The sequence below is a fragment of the Polypterus senegalus genome, chromosome 14 (assembly GCF_016835505.1).
Source record: "Polypterus senegalus isolate Bchr_013 chromosome 14, ASM1683550v1, whole genome shotgun sequence".
Lineage (NCBI taxonomy): Eukaryota > Metazoa > Chordata > Cladistia > Polypteriformes > Polypteridae > Polypterus > Polypterus senegalus.
In genome coordinates, this window is record NC_053167.1 from 71,632,549 (window position 1) to 71,647,319 (window position 14,771).

The 14,771-nt window shown below is 36.0% G+C and overlaps 1 protein-coding gene across 5 annotated transcripts in view; it reads left to right on the top strand.

Annotated features, from left to right (window-relative positions):
* evi5a (ecotropic viral integration site 5a) overlaps positions 1–14,771 on the top strand; it is a 227,267-nt gene that overhangs the window by 31,441 nt on the left and 181,055 nt on the right. For 4 of the 5 annotated variants that reach the window (XM_039734778.1, XM_039734774.1, XM_039734777.1 and 1 more), the window contains exon 3: positions 7,487–7,676. In XM_039734778.1, the coding sequence (XP_039590712.1) occupies positions 7,487–7,676 (190 nt within the window). Of the gene's footprint in view, positions 1–3,539; positions 3,598–7,486; positions 7,677–14,771 lie in introns of those variants that run through there. The other variant, XM_039734776.1, reaches the window with a different exon arrangement.

Here is a 14,771-nt window from a genome sequence, read left to right on the forward strand (position 1 = left end):
TTAATTATGAAATGAATTAAAATATATATGTTGCGTTTTTCAGATAAATTTGTGAGTGAAACAGAAGAAGTTCTACAGTTTTTAGGAAATGCTTTTAAATACTGAATTTCTGAAGTAATACTCTATGCAAAAATCATTTTTATATGCTTGTCACCCCATTTAAAAAGAAAAGTTTTATTGTATTCTTATGAAGAACAAAGATAAAGTTTTATATAATACACACCATTGATGAAAGTGCTGTACAGTGGCAAACATGAGAAATGTGCATGTTGTTTTGAGGGGAAAAGTTTTTTGCACTGAATATGCTGTGCTATCTGGTGACCTTATTTGCCAGTTTCCTGAAAATATCGTGTGTGACCATCATGTGCCCTGTGTTTGTGTACTCTTGCAATATTCAAAACTCAGAGTTATGTTTCACCTTCTCACTTCAGTGCATTCTCATTCGGGTTTCTGGTCAAACTATTTGGAGAAACTTGAGGTCACTGTTGATGTGCTACTTGGTCAAAAACAAAATAAACATAATTTAATTTGTATCACTTTACTCCAATGACATTTCAAGTGGACCAGGTATACGTTTGAATGTACATGGGGGACATGCCAGCATTATATCATAACTCAGACAAATCGAGTAAGTTTGTTTTGTTGAAATTGTGTGATTTGTATTTCTTAGTTAGTTGGGCGTTCACATGGAAACTCAGACTTACTGTCTATCCAAGAGCACATTAACCTTTTTTCCCAGCACCCCATCACTCTTAGCAGGACCAGCGTGACATTGTAGAGTTATAGCTGTTAATGTTAGAGGGGACAAAACCCCACCGCCAGTATATAACACCTGGTGGTGAGTTAACAATTACAACTTGCAAATTACTTTTAAAAACAAAATGTATACATGGAAGGTAAACTGAAAATGTGGTAATGTGCTCGTGTATTAAAGGTAGTGTCTTTTTTGTATGTATATGTAAGCCTACCCCTTTAATAGTAGGGGGCAAAGAATATTTTCCTTGATTTACCAATCTGCTCCACAATTTAAAAAAAGGAAGCATACAAGTCAGACAGGATTAAAGTGCACATTGCAGAATTAAAATTCATTTACATACACTTCGGTCACACCATATAGAAATGACAACACTTTTTTTTTTTTTATACATGGTTCCCCCATTTTAGGGCACCATAGTGTTTGGGACCTTCTTTAGTGCAGATATACAGTGGCATACAAATGTCTGGGCACCCTTCCTTCAAATGCCTGTTATTGTGAATAGTTAAGTGAGCAGAAGATGAACTGATTACCAAAAAGCATAAAGTTAAAGATGATAAATTTCTTAAATATTTTGAAGCAAGATTGCAATTTTATTTCCATCCTTCACAGGTATAAAATATCAAACAAAAGTTTAAATGACCTTTACTCTTGTAACTTATTGTAGCCAGCTAAGAGTCTCATTTCTTACTTGGGGTATTTTTGCCCCTTCATCCTTGCAAAAGGCTTCTAAATCTGCAAGATTCTTGGGCTGTCCTACATGTGCTGTTCTTTTGAGATATATCCTCAGATTTTCAATATTGTTTAGGTTGGGGGACTGTGAGAGCCATGCCAAAACAGTCAGCTTGCACCTCTAGAGGTAATCATTGTAGATTTTGATGTGTTTTGGATCATTGTTATTGTTGTAGGACCCAACCACTTTTGCATGCATATGGCTCGTTTATGTTAATTTGCAGACTTCAGGCATTGAAGTTTCTGGATTGGATTCAGGAAAGGTTGTCTGCTACTGACTTTACCATGAGGGTCATATTTGTTCATGTATTTCTGCACAGTAGAATGGTGACCCACGACTCCAGAGTCTGCTAAATCTTTTATTTGCTTTTCTTATAATCCAATAAGCAATTATTTTAGAAAGTTTTCTTGGTCTTCCAGACATCAACTTGACCTTCACCGTTCCTGTTAACTGCCATTTCTTAACAACATTACAAAATTAGGAAAACGGCTACCTGACAACACTTTGCTATCTTCTTGTAGCTTTCTCCTGCTTTGTTAGCATCAATTATTTTATTTTTCAGAGTGCTAGGTGGCTGCTGATTGTTGGGACGAGGTTGGAGGAGTTAGAGAATTTACACAACTTTGCAATTTGCATTACCTGGTGTTTCCAAATGATGACTGTAAACAAGCCCTAGCACTAACAAGCTAATTAAGGTCTGAGACTTTGGTAAACGTTATCTGAGACTTGAAATATCTTGGGGTGCCCAGACTTTTTAATGGTGCTCCTTTCTTTTTTTCACTATACAGCTATACAATAAAAAAACAGCATACTAATCTTTCATAACATGCTGAAATGAAATGCGTCATCTTTAACTTTATGCCTTCTTAAATGTTGATTTCATCTTCTGCTCACTTAACTATTCACATTAACATTTTAAGCAAGGTTATCCAAACTTTTGCATGCAACCAAGATACCTAGGCATGCTTCTACCTGTAGACTAAGTTTTCAGTCTGTAGTTGCCATTGTTCAACACGAGGACAAGAGCCGAGAGACAAAAGGCATTATGAGGCTGAAAAACAAGAATAAAAACATTAAAGACATCAGTAAATCAATAGGATTACTTCAATCTTCTGTCTGGAATATCTTTAAGAAGAAAGACTGCACTGGTGAGCTCAGTAATCACATGCCTTGGTAAGTTTAAATGGTTGCACAGCTCCGTATGGGGGTGTCCCACAGACCGAACATATAGGGGGGTGGACATTGTATATATATAGTTCTTAATGTTCAGTTTATTCCATGTGCCTAATAAATGTGTAGCCTGTCAATGCTGTATGTAATAAGCTTTAAAGTAAACCACAATTTAGTGTTACAATGTTTTTTTTCTAAACTCTCCAAATGTTTGTAATAGTAGGAGATTACAGATCAAAATGTTGCATTCAGATCTGATTGATGTTACCATTTTACAAGATGTGCTATATGGTGAAATTGTATTTATACCCAAAATTCCCATTATACCTACCAATTAACGGTTTTCATTCAAAAAAGGTCCAGTTTCCTGTAAAACTTGTTTTTTCACTAACCATCAATAAAGGCAGTGATTAGTCTACAGCACAAATGTTTTAATCATGGACAGTTGTTTGTAACATATTCAAGAGTAAGGAGTTCCAGTGAACTAATATTGGCCCAGTTAACCAAGTCCTTTACTCTTGGGGCATTTTCCAGGCGAAGCTAGGTAACACAACTAGTTTGAGTATGTATATGTATGAGTTTATGTATGTATAAATCAGAGTCCATTTTATTTGATAATTTTAATTCTTTCAGTAACTGCACAGTAAAACGATTTCTTATTACAAAGATGATTTTTTTTTAATCTCTTCTTTAAATGTGGTAATACTATTATTATTACTGAATGAAAAATATTTTTTCAATCATATAATATTAAAATATATTGAAGTCAGTAATAAATTGTCACACAGTTGCACCCCTATGAAATGTTTAATTTGGACTCATCTGTGTCATTTTTGGTCAACTGACTCTTGCAACAGAAGTTTTAAAGTGAAGTTTTAGTTTTCACTCACCAGTGTGTATATTGCAGCTTGTCTTAGTTTATAACAAGTAACATGTCTTGGTAAGTTTAAGAAAATCATCTTTTCTGAAAATAGCAAAAATAAAATTCTCCTATAAATATATAATTGTTTGCAGAAATACTAGAAAGTATGGGCTATTTTTTGTAGCAAGGATGTAATATGATAAAGAATTTGCCATAACATACTTTAACATTTTTTGTGTACACATTTTAGATACTTAGCTAATATTGGTATTTGTGTGTTTAATAATGTCTCATTCTGGTATATTTGTCTGTTTTGTGTATTTTATGAGAAGTGCTTTGGTAAAACTAGTTATTGTTAAGTTGTTTACAGTTTATATCCTTAAAGACTTGTGAAAATTGTATTTTTAACTGTGGAAGGAGGAATGTTGCTCTCAGAAAAAGTTGTGTTTTAAATGCTAAATTAGATTGTTCTCGTGGAATTTTATTTTTAGAAAAATAAGTAGTTTAACTCCTTGGTAAAGCTCAAAGATTATTCAAACATTGCAAAGATCATGTGTAAACAGACTGCACCACTTGCTACTGGAAATTTTTATTAGAGTTGGTAATTCTCTGTTCTTTAATTTATTCCGTTACATGTTACCACTTTTTGTAGTACTGCTTTAAATAACTTATTCTAATTTATGTAAATATAGGTTTGGGATTATATTTTGAAATTTTTATTTAGGTGAAGTCTGTTTTATGATGAGTTTCCCAAAGCAAGACCAGCCATTTTCAGTCATATAATTATTTAATACTAATCTCTATATTAAAAATGTAGTGGTTTTTTTATGGCACCCTTTCCCTTGTGCAGCAGATAAATACAAACTATGCTCCAACCACTCTTATTTTTGATATTTGATTTTTGTCCAAACTATAATTATACAACATTCCAAATATGAACTTATTTTTTTGTTTAAAGATAAATTGTTTACAAAATTACAGTAAGAATACTAGCTTTCATTTTACGTATTCAAACCTGTATAAAGAGCATTACTGTATAGTAATCAAGTCGTGAGGCAATAAAAGAATGAACATTTGAAATTTGTGAATTTCCCCTTGGTATTAATAAAGTATCAGTCTATCTGAACAGTCATCTCCAGTTCTGACTTTGAAGCAGCATTTCTTAGTTTAGAAAGATTTCTTAAATGAAAGAAACACGAGCAGCTGACTGATCTTGCATATGAATCAAGTGTCAGGACTGGTCAAAAATAACCCCAAGGTTACATAAACTTCACTTAGTAACAGGAGGGACAGAAGATAATTTTAATCTAATCTTAGAATAAAGAATAGGAGGTACAACAATTAGTACCTCAGTCTTTACTGAATTCAGCTGCAGGTAATTACTACTGAGCCAGTCGTTAACTTGAGACAGACGAATCAACCAGAGTGACTGAAGTACTATGCTAACAGAAATGCATAATCACTGAGATGCCAGAACAGCATACTTATTTGCTGAATACGAAAATGTATATGGTAAATGTGTCATCCGTTTGTTTTTTGAAGGCAAAGTAATTTTCATGAGGAAAACTGCCAGAATATAGTAAAACCAGAAGTTTCATTTAAATTGTTAATTAATTTGTTACAGGTAACATCACTCCAGTTAATTGTCTAATTCTAGATTTGTACAGAGGCTAAGCAATAACAAAATCTGTTTACATAAGATAATCTTAAAACGGCACAATAAAGACTGTTTTACAAGAGTTCTGAAATAATGCATTAATGTAAAACTGACCAGACTGATTTCACACAGGAAGCCTTAAAGTTTGGTCAAATGTTTAAAAGAAAGAAAAACAAAAAAAGGTTCAGCTTTGGGCAGTTAAAGCACCAAGAGTTTGACATATTTGAAAATTAAATAAATTTAACTTACTAATTAAATACTTAAGTTTGTTAACCAGCTAATGTTGTTGTGAAAAACAGCTTTAGAGGATTTTATCTTGGAATTCTCTAATACAACAATCTAAATACAAAAATATTTCAGTTTTTATTTTTAGTGTATACTAAAAGCAGTATTTTTCATTTATTGGAGTGAAACTGTCAAATTTCGAATGTGCACATTGTAGGATAAATTTAGGTTGTTCTTGTTAACATAATGCTTTATAAATCCTATGCTGACCCAATCGACTTATGGTTGTTCTGCTATGTCTATAATAAAATTTAAGGTCTGATCTGTTTTGTACATTTATGAATTCTAACACTATTTTACTTAAATGAAAGCTGGGCAACTACTTGATGTTTATACCCTTGTTTTAGAGCTGCTGTTACTGTTAGTGATTATTTTATATTCTATTACAGAAAAAGGTACAATATTGTTAATTTGAGCAGTAGATCTCCTTTTGATGAATTCGTATCAAGCAATGCACAATTTCACTGGATTTGGTATCACATACAAAAATTCTGGTATGGTGAGGTCCCTAGTCTTAAGGTTGTTTGTTCTTGCTGATAAATCTAACCATGCAGTCATTTTCTTTATTCTTATTGAATGTAATATTTGGACATCAGCTTTAAACTCTAATTGTTTCTTTGTAAACTGAAATGCGGTAAGATTAACTGATTGGGTTGGTCTGTTATTTAGTGTGACTGCAATCCTCTTATACCTGGCATAATCTCTAAGGTTACTGCATGTTCTGTCTGTGGCCAGTTCATTTTTTTCATGAATTACTAGGGGGCTCCACCTCCTGCTCGTTTCGCTCGCTAACCCCCATGTTTGGTTAATCATATATACAATTTTTAGAGCTTTTTTTCTTTGGAATTGTTTCAATTTAATTATTTGCACTTTTACTTTAAAGCTTCAGTAAAAACAATATTTGGAATTACCTTTTGTTCAAGATTGCATTGAATTTTGATTCCGTTTTTGGAGATGCATTATGACAGTAACTTATATGCCCATTAGTGAATGTAGTTTCTTTTTCTCTAATAAATAACCTGACTTTTTCTCATGTTGTCTCTGTGATTTGTTAATTGTCATAGCAAAAGCTATTGAATTCTTTTGAATTCCACTATTTTCATTATCTCTAACCTGCTCTGCATGTGTTTCGCCCCCTCGTTTTTGAACCACTTTATGACGTTTTACTTTTTCTACTCTTTGGCTTTTATTTCTGACCTCACTTTGCCCTGATATTTTTTCAATTAACCTGGTCCATGATGATTATTTTCCCTTTTTTTGAGTAATAATTTCTGTTTGTTTGTTCTTGTGCAACTTTACGTTCCTTTTTTTTTTTTTTTTGATACTTTCGAATTTTACTGTTTTCATATTTCTTTCTTTCTCTGCATGTGTATCGTGCCATCGTGTTTTTTTTTTGAGCCTTTTGAATTCCACTGCTTTCATAATTTCTTATCTGCATTTTTTTTTCTCTCCAACGCTTGGGTCTCTTTTCTTGCCGCTGCTCTTTCTTCTTCGCTTAATTGTTGACGTTTCATATAGAACTTATTGTCCTTATATGGTTTATATGAGCTGAGAGCAAAGGATATGTGTCTGCTTAAAGCCTTTACATGACTTACAGTTTTGATGACCATGGTTTTATTTGAAAATGGTTGTAAGTAGTGCGTGTATTCCAAAGCCCCACGAGACGGTCCTGGGACAATCTCTTGGCACCAAGTCTCATGTTTAAGGTCCCCGCGAGACGTTCCGTGGCCAATCTCTTTTGTCTCATTGGTCTTAAGTGTCTTCCAAGAAGATAGCGTCTCATCTCCCTGGTCCCCCTTCCAAGTTTGTTTTTTTTTTTTTGTTTTTTATTAAATAGACAATACACCAGCAAAAATGAGCTGTCTAACAACACTATGTCTCTTCAAACCAAAAAAAGCATTTATTTGGAAAGTTCATCTCTCTCTCTCTCCCCAACATATTTCCCAAGTGATTAAGATATTGTAAGTGAAAGTCTCGTTTTATTCTAAGATTCTAATTTATTTTTTCTTTTGCATACTTCTAAAGGCTTCTGGAGACTGACAGCAAGTCCCTTCGATCTGTTAATGGATCACGCAGAAATAGTGGTTCTTCTCTGGTGTCCAGTTCTTCTGCTTCCAGTAATTTGAGCCACCTTGAAGAAGACTCATGGATTCTCTGGGGAAGAATGGTGAATGAATGGGAGGATGTTCGGAAAAAAAAAGAGAAGCAGATTAAGGTAATTCAAGCAAGGAGAACTTTTTATTGTTGTTAATTAATTAATTAATTATATCTCTTCTCCATTCTGTTGTATTTCCACAATTTTTTCAGTGTAAAACTCTTCAAAATAACACTGCATACAGTACAAACTAAAATCCAATTAAAACACTTTTTTTGTATCTTGTTTGTATACTTTAGCTTGTTGGCAATATGCAGTCCATTAATACATAATTAAAATGCTTGAACATTTAGTAACCTACTGTGTTTATATCGTATGGATGTAGTAGAAAGTGGTCAGGGAAGATACTCTCCTCATAATGATAGGTGTCCAGTTTTTTCACACTATAGGACAAGAGTGATGAATCAGGGAGGCTGATAGAAAATATTGAGGGGAAGATCTAGTCATTTTTCTAGAACAGAGCAACAAAAGATAAAGGAGGATTATGGAGAAAGAGAGCAGACCCTGGAGGTAAGAAAAATATACTGCGTTACACTTTCAAGTGGTAACACAGTAAATTATTAAGAATCAACAAGATGCATATTTTAGAAAAAATGCTTATTGAAGTCAGAAATACGCTGGAATTAGTCTGTGGCCACTTACAACTCAACACAGCTATTTTCTGGATGATTTGTGAACATTATGAGGAAGTGTAGCGTTTTTGAGTAACTGTTCTTACAGACTTTTAAGAATTTAATATTGGCATTTGCTCCTTCGTTACTTCTGGATTAGTATGTCTGTAATAGTTTTGCCAATTTGTGTTAATTTTTCTGAGCAAAATTACTCAGGCTGCATATTCTATCTATCTATTCCGAAGGGGAATTTTTAGTGAACAGAAAGTTTCAAGTCCTTGTTGATTCATTCTCTTTGAGATTGTACAAAGTTTTGATGTGGTCATTCCAGAGAATCACTTTTTTTTTTATTTTTTTATTTTATTTTTTTTATAAAGCTACATTAGTGTGAATATGGTTGCATACTGCAAATTATTTTGCATTTTGAAAAATTACAATGCACATGTAGACGGGATTTTCAAACTTGCATTAGGTCTCAAATATCTTTGCAAAGACAGATCTGGCTAGTTGCGATCCACTATGCTGCTCCTAAATTTGAGATTCACCTGTCAAAAAGAGTCTCCATTCTTTTATCCAGGTTTCCCAGGGAGGTGTCAAAGTGTGATTGATGTATTTCTAATTCTTCCTTACATTGGTGATGTTCTTGGTTAAGATAAATATTTTCCAACTCTTGCTTGGAAAAGCTTGAGCAAGAATCTGCCTGTTCTTTCAAAGTAGCTGAATGACTGGCTGAATTCCCTTCAAGAACGTCTGAAAATTGTTACTAAAGTGTCAAACTTACCTTCATGGTAAGCTTTAGGCTTGCAAACAAAAAATAATCGGCTAGTAAGAGAAGTACTACTTTTAATTTGTGCTTTGTTTTTTCTAGTTTTATTTTTTTTTTTATTGTCCTGGTAAAATGTTAAGATTTTGAATACTGAAAATTTTCCTACCTACAACAAATACCTGAACAAATCTCGACTGCTTACTGTAACACTAGATACCTGGGATCTCCTCACCATGCACAATAAATTAGCCTCAGTTAGTGATCTTCCTTGGCATGTGTAAGGCATGGAGGGCACAAGGTTTTAAACCGTGCCTTACGTGTCCAGTAGTATGAAAGTGCCATATGTTTAGTGCGTAATGAAGGTGAAGTAAAGCATCTTTAAGTATAGAAACAACTGAAGTTTGATAAGAATAGCTGTTTAGAGAGAAAATATTTTTTCCCATTTTTTTGCCTTTTTTTAACGTGTGTAACAACCTTTTTTCTTCTTGTGTGGAATATTTTCTTTGAATTTGCACTAAATCTTTTAAAAAAAACTTTTGGACTGAGAGATTTCTTTCGACACACGTTTGACCTGTGCTTGATACTGCTTTACTCACCTGTAGCTACAGTTAAAGTTTAAAACCTGCCCATTTAAGCCTGACGTCGGCCCACGACGGAAGAAAAGCAAGGATTTGAAAGACTCTATACATATTTTTAATCTTTGTCTTTTGATCAGAGTTGAACATTTGACAGAACCATTAGCACTCCTTGTGTGAATATATAAACTAAGATAAAGGAGCTTATATACCTTATTGGGAACCAGTCTTAGTGCATGATCAACATGACATCTCTACTCGGAAGCCCGAGGGAACATCAAACTCCACACGGAAGCCTGAGTGGTTACCCTGACAATTGTGACGCAACAGAGAAGGACCATCTCCATGACGACAGCAAGCAGTTTACCGTATCGGCGCAGCCTGGGTTAATCTCCAGACGCATGCTACTGGCCAATCCTTCAGAACTGTGTTGATCTTCAGTCAGAAATAGATGGAAAACGTGGACATTTAGTCAGTCTGATGAAGCACATAAAAGATTTACAAAAAACAAATCTTAACTGTAAAAAAAATCTCATTCCTGATATGTAATAAAAAAAAGTTAAGTGATGAATTATTATCCGTGCAAAGTGACAAAGATGAACGGAAAAGGCTACATAAGGTTTTGATATTAAACTGAAGACTCTACGTTTATGGAAAAGACTATGGAATGGGTTTTGGAAACATGTCAAAATGAAAGTCTCCAAGCTGCCTCCCAATTCTGCAAACCAATTCAAGGGCTACAGACTTATTGACCATATCACAGCCGACAGTGTCTCCCAAATTTCTGCAAAAACTAAAAGTCGAGCAAATTCAACAGCTTCCTCTGTTAGTGCCATCAGGCTACAAGAAACTGAACACGCAGTATTGCTCACCAGAACTGAGGTCGCAAAGACAGCAGCCTCAAGATATGGAAGAGGCATAAGTTGAAAGCCAAAAAAGAATTTGAGGAATCGCAGCTAAAGGCTAAAAGAGACCAGCTGGCATTAGAAGCAGCAATTGCAGAATCCAATGCAAAACTGAGAACTCATAAAGGATGTAACATCATTCCAAGTAAACAAAATCCCTATAATGTTCCTGAGAAACCAGATGTGAGAAATGAAGAGCCATATGATGCAGATATTTGTGGCTTTTTACATAGAAATGAAAATAAATATGAGCCTCTCCAACAGCATTATGAACAGCAAAATAAGGCACAAATACCTCATGCTGTATAGAAAGGTTCCAGTATTTGATGGCCATCCAATGATTTATATAGACTTTATTGGAGCATTTGATCGTGCTATTGATGAGCTAATAGAGAACCCCTGAGATAAATTGGTTGTCTTAACACAATTTACCAAAGGTTCACCCAGTGAAATTGTTAAAAGCTGTATAAACCTTCCACCAGCAGAAGGTTACACAAAGACCAGAAAGAAGCTTGAAAGCCTCTATGGAAACCATCTGCGGATGGCAGATGTATACATGAAGAGAGCCAAAAGGTGGTCGATGGAGAAGGTCTGATGGATTATTTGGTCTTTCTTGAGCTTGAAGGACGAAAATGAATTTCAAAGATCAAGGGAAGTTCCCTCGGAATAGCAGTTTCGCTTCAAGCTTTGCTTTTGCTGCCGTAAAGGGGAATAAAGACACCTCAGTCAAAAAGATAGAGACAGCTGCTTGTGTGTGTGGTAAGCACTGTCTATTTTGCAATGAAAGTTACAATCTTCTTGAAAGCAGTGCAATCCAGAAACTAACATACAAAAGTAAATTGACTTTTTGAGATAAGGGATTATGCTTTAAGTGCCTTAAGCAAGGACATCTTAGTAAAAACTGTGTAGAAAAAATTTTATTCCATATATACTCTCATTTACACCCAGTCATACGGCATATGAATAACGAAATGGGTACTGGCAATCAAGCCACGCCTCCTAAAAAGGAGCATGCTAATTCAGAAAAGAACATTTCTTCCTTGTACGTTTCTGTGGAAACACTAGAGACGTGCATTGCCACCGGGGCCAGTAAAGAGTGTGTCCTAGCTGTGGTCCCAGTTAAAGTTAGGTCTAAAATAAGTGAAAGATGTGTAGAAACGTATGCTCTATTAGACTCTGACAGTACAGATACAGTGCATCCGGAAAGTATTCACAGCGCATCACTTTTTCCATATTTTGTTATGTTACAGCCTTATTCCAAAATGGATTAAATTCATGTTTTTCCTCAGAATTCTACACCCAACACCCCATAATGACAACGTGAAAAAAGTTTACTTGAGGTTTTTGCAAATTTATTATAAATAAAAAAACTGAGAAATCACATGTACATAAGTATTCACAGCCTTTCCTCAATACTTTGTCGATGCACCTTTGGCAGCAATTACAGCCTCAAGTCTTTTTGAATATGATGCCACAAGCTTGGCACACCTATCCTTGGCCAGTTTCGCCCATTCCTCTTTGCAGCACCTCTCAAGCTCCATCAGGTTGGATGGGAAGCGTCGGTGCACAGCCATTTTAAGATCTCTCCAGAGATGTTCAATCGGATTCAAGTCTGGGCTCTGGCTGGGCCACTCAAGGACATTCACAGAGTTGTCCTGAAGCCACTCCTTTGATATCTTGGCTCTGTGCTAAGGGTCGTTGTCCTGCTGAAAGATGAACCATCACCCCAGACTGAGGTCTGGAGCAGGTTTTCATCCCTGATGTCTCTGTACATTGCTGCAGTCATCTCTCCCTTTATCCTGACTAGTCTCCCAGTTCCTGCTGCTGAAAAACATCCCCACAGCATGATGCTGCCACCACCATGTTTCACTGTAGAGATGGTGCCTGGTTTCCTCCAAACGTGATGCCTGGCATTCACACCAAAGAGTTCAATCTTTGTCTCTTCAGACCACAGAATTTTGTTTCTCATGGTCTGAGAGTCCTTTAGGTGCCTTTTGACAAACTCTAGGCGGGCTGCCATATGCCTTTTACTAAGGAGTGGCTTCCGTCTGGCCACTCTACAATACAGACCTGATTGTTGGATTTCTGCAGAGATAGTTGTCCTTCTGGAAGGTTCTCCTCTCTCCACAGAGGAGCTCTGGAGCTCTGACAGAGTGACCATTGGGTTCTTGGTCACCTCCCTGACTAAGGCCCTTCTCCCCTGACCGCTCAGTTTAGATGGCCGGCCAGCTCTAGGAAGAGTCCTGGTGGTTTCGAACAACTTCCACTTATGGATGATGGAGGCCACTGTGCTCATTGGGACCTTCAAAGCAGCAGAAATTTTTCTGAAACTTTCCCCAGATTTGTGCCTCAAGACAATCCTGTCTCGGAGGTCTACAGACAATTCCTTTGACTTCATGCTTGGTTTGTGCTCTGACATGAACTGTCAACTGTGCGACCTTTATATAGACAGGTGTGTGCCTTTCCAAATCATGTCCAATCAACTGAATTTACCACAGGTGGACTCCAATTAAGTTGCAGAAACATCTCAAGGATGATCAGGGGAAACAGGATGCACCTGAGCTCAATTTTGAGCTTCATGGCAAAGGCTGTGAATACTCATGTACATGTGCTTTCTCAGTTTTATTTTTAATGAATTTGCAAAAACCTCAAGTAAACGTTTTTCACGTTGTCATTATGGGGTGTTGTGTGTAGAATTCTGAGGAAAAAAATGAATTTAATCCATTTTGGAATAAGGCTGTAACATAACAAAATGTGGAAAAAGTGATGCGCTGTGAATACTTTCCGGATGCACTGTATATACTGCACAGAAAGCTTGCAAGAGCAGTTAAAATTTCCTGCAAGAAAGGCTCAAATCCATATAAGTACTGTGAAAAGGGATAAAGTAAATAGAAACTGGTAAAATGTTCAGTTTTATCCGAATTACAAGTCTGTAGGGTAGAAGAAAACAACATTTTTTGAATTGCCAGGGGTTTACACATTGAACTATTTATACCAGTGAAAAGGGAGAACATCCCTATGCAAAAGGATATTACCAGAGGGTCCTATCTCAAAGATGTGCACCTACCACAAGTAAGCCAGGAGACATGGCAAGTCATAAACAGTAGAGGTGAAGGTCCTTATGGTGTGAAGATGGCTCTTGGATGGACTGTTAATAGCCTAATAAAAGGGACCAACAATGAAAGGCTGCAAAGTTACACAGTCAGTCATGTGTCAATAACAGTGTCCAACAGTGGGAAAAAGTGGATGGATGATTTGTAGCTACTTGTGAATTACAATGTAAACAGGTGTATTAAACCAGTTGGATTTGGTCACATAATGTCTGCACAAATGCAACATTTTGGAAATGTCTCTTAAGACTGGTATGGCACTATTTCCTTCTCCTGACTGATAAAGAACATAAGAGACATTGTTAATTTCTAATGGGGAAGTTAAGAGTGGCTCCACTGAAACCTGTCACTATACCAAAGTTTGAACTAATAGCAGCTGTGGTAGCAGTCAAAATTGATAAGATGCTAAAACAAGAACTGCAAATTCCCTTGCAAGCTTCAACCGTTTGTACTGACAGCACCACTGTAATAAGGTACATTGCAAATGAAAGTGCATGCTACAAAACCTTTGTTGCCGAAGAGTTAGTCATAAGGGAGCATTCACAACCCCCACAATAGAGATACGTCACATCTACACTAAATCAAGCAGACCATGCATCAAGAGATCGACCATAGAAAGCTTTATCAAAAGAAAAACATGGATTCAAGTCCTGAAGCTAGAACATGTGCGGCTGAAAAGACTTGATCATGTGAACGACTCACTCACCAAAGATGCTCACATTTTTCTCTTTTTGCTATGCAACAAATCCTTAAAGAAAACCAGCACTGGGCAGACCCATGAATACATAAACTGTCCCCACTCCAAGACACAGAGTTTAATTGAAATGACTAATCTTAAAATTTGCATGCTCAAATTGTGTTTGTGTTTCTGCATTTAAGTATAAGTTTACACTTAAGTTTTAAGTTTCCAAGTTTATTAATGCTAGAATTCCTGAAGTCTATATAAAAAAAAAAAAACTCTTAATACCAGTCCACCTTAACACTAGAATTACCAAAGCCTACGAAAACTCTTGCAAATCTGGCCCACCTTAATTTATTTTGTTTTGCAAATGTGCAGATCAAGGCAAGCAGCCTACTAATACACCCCCCGACCCCGCGCCACCGCCGCAGAACGTGAAGAAAGCTCTTCCAGTTTCAGCCTTGATTATCTGCGAGTGAAGTGCTAGAATTTTAGAGTGGAAATAATAG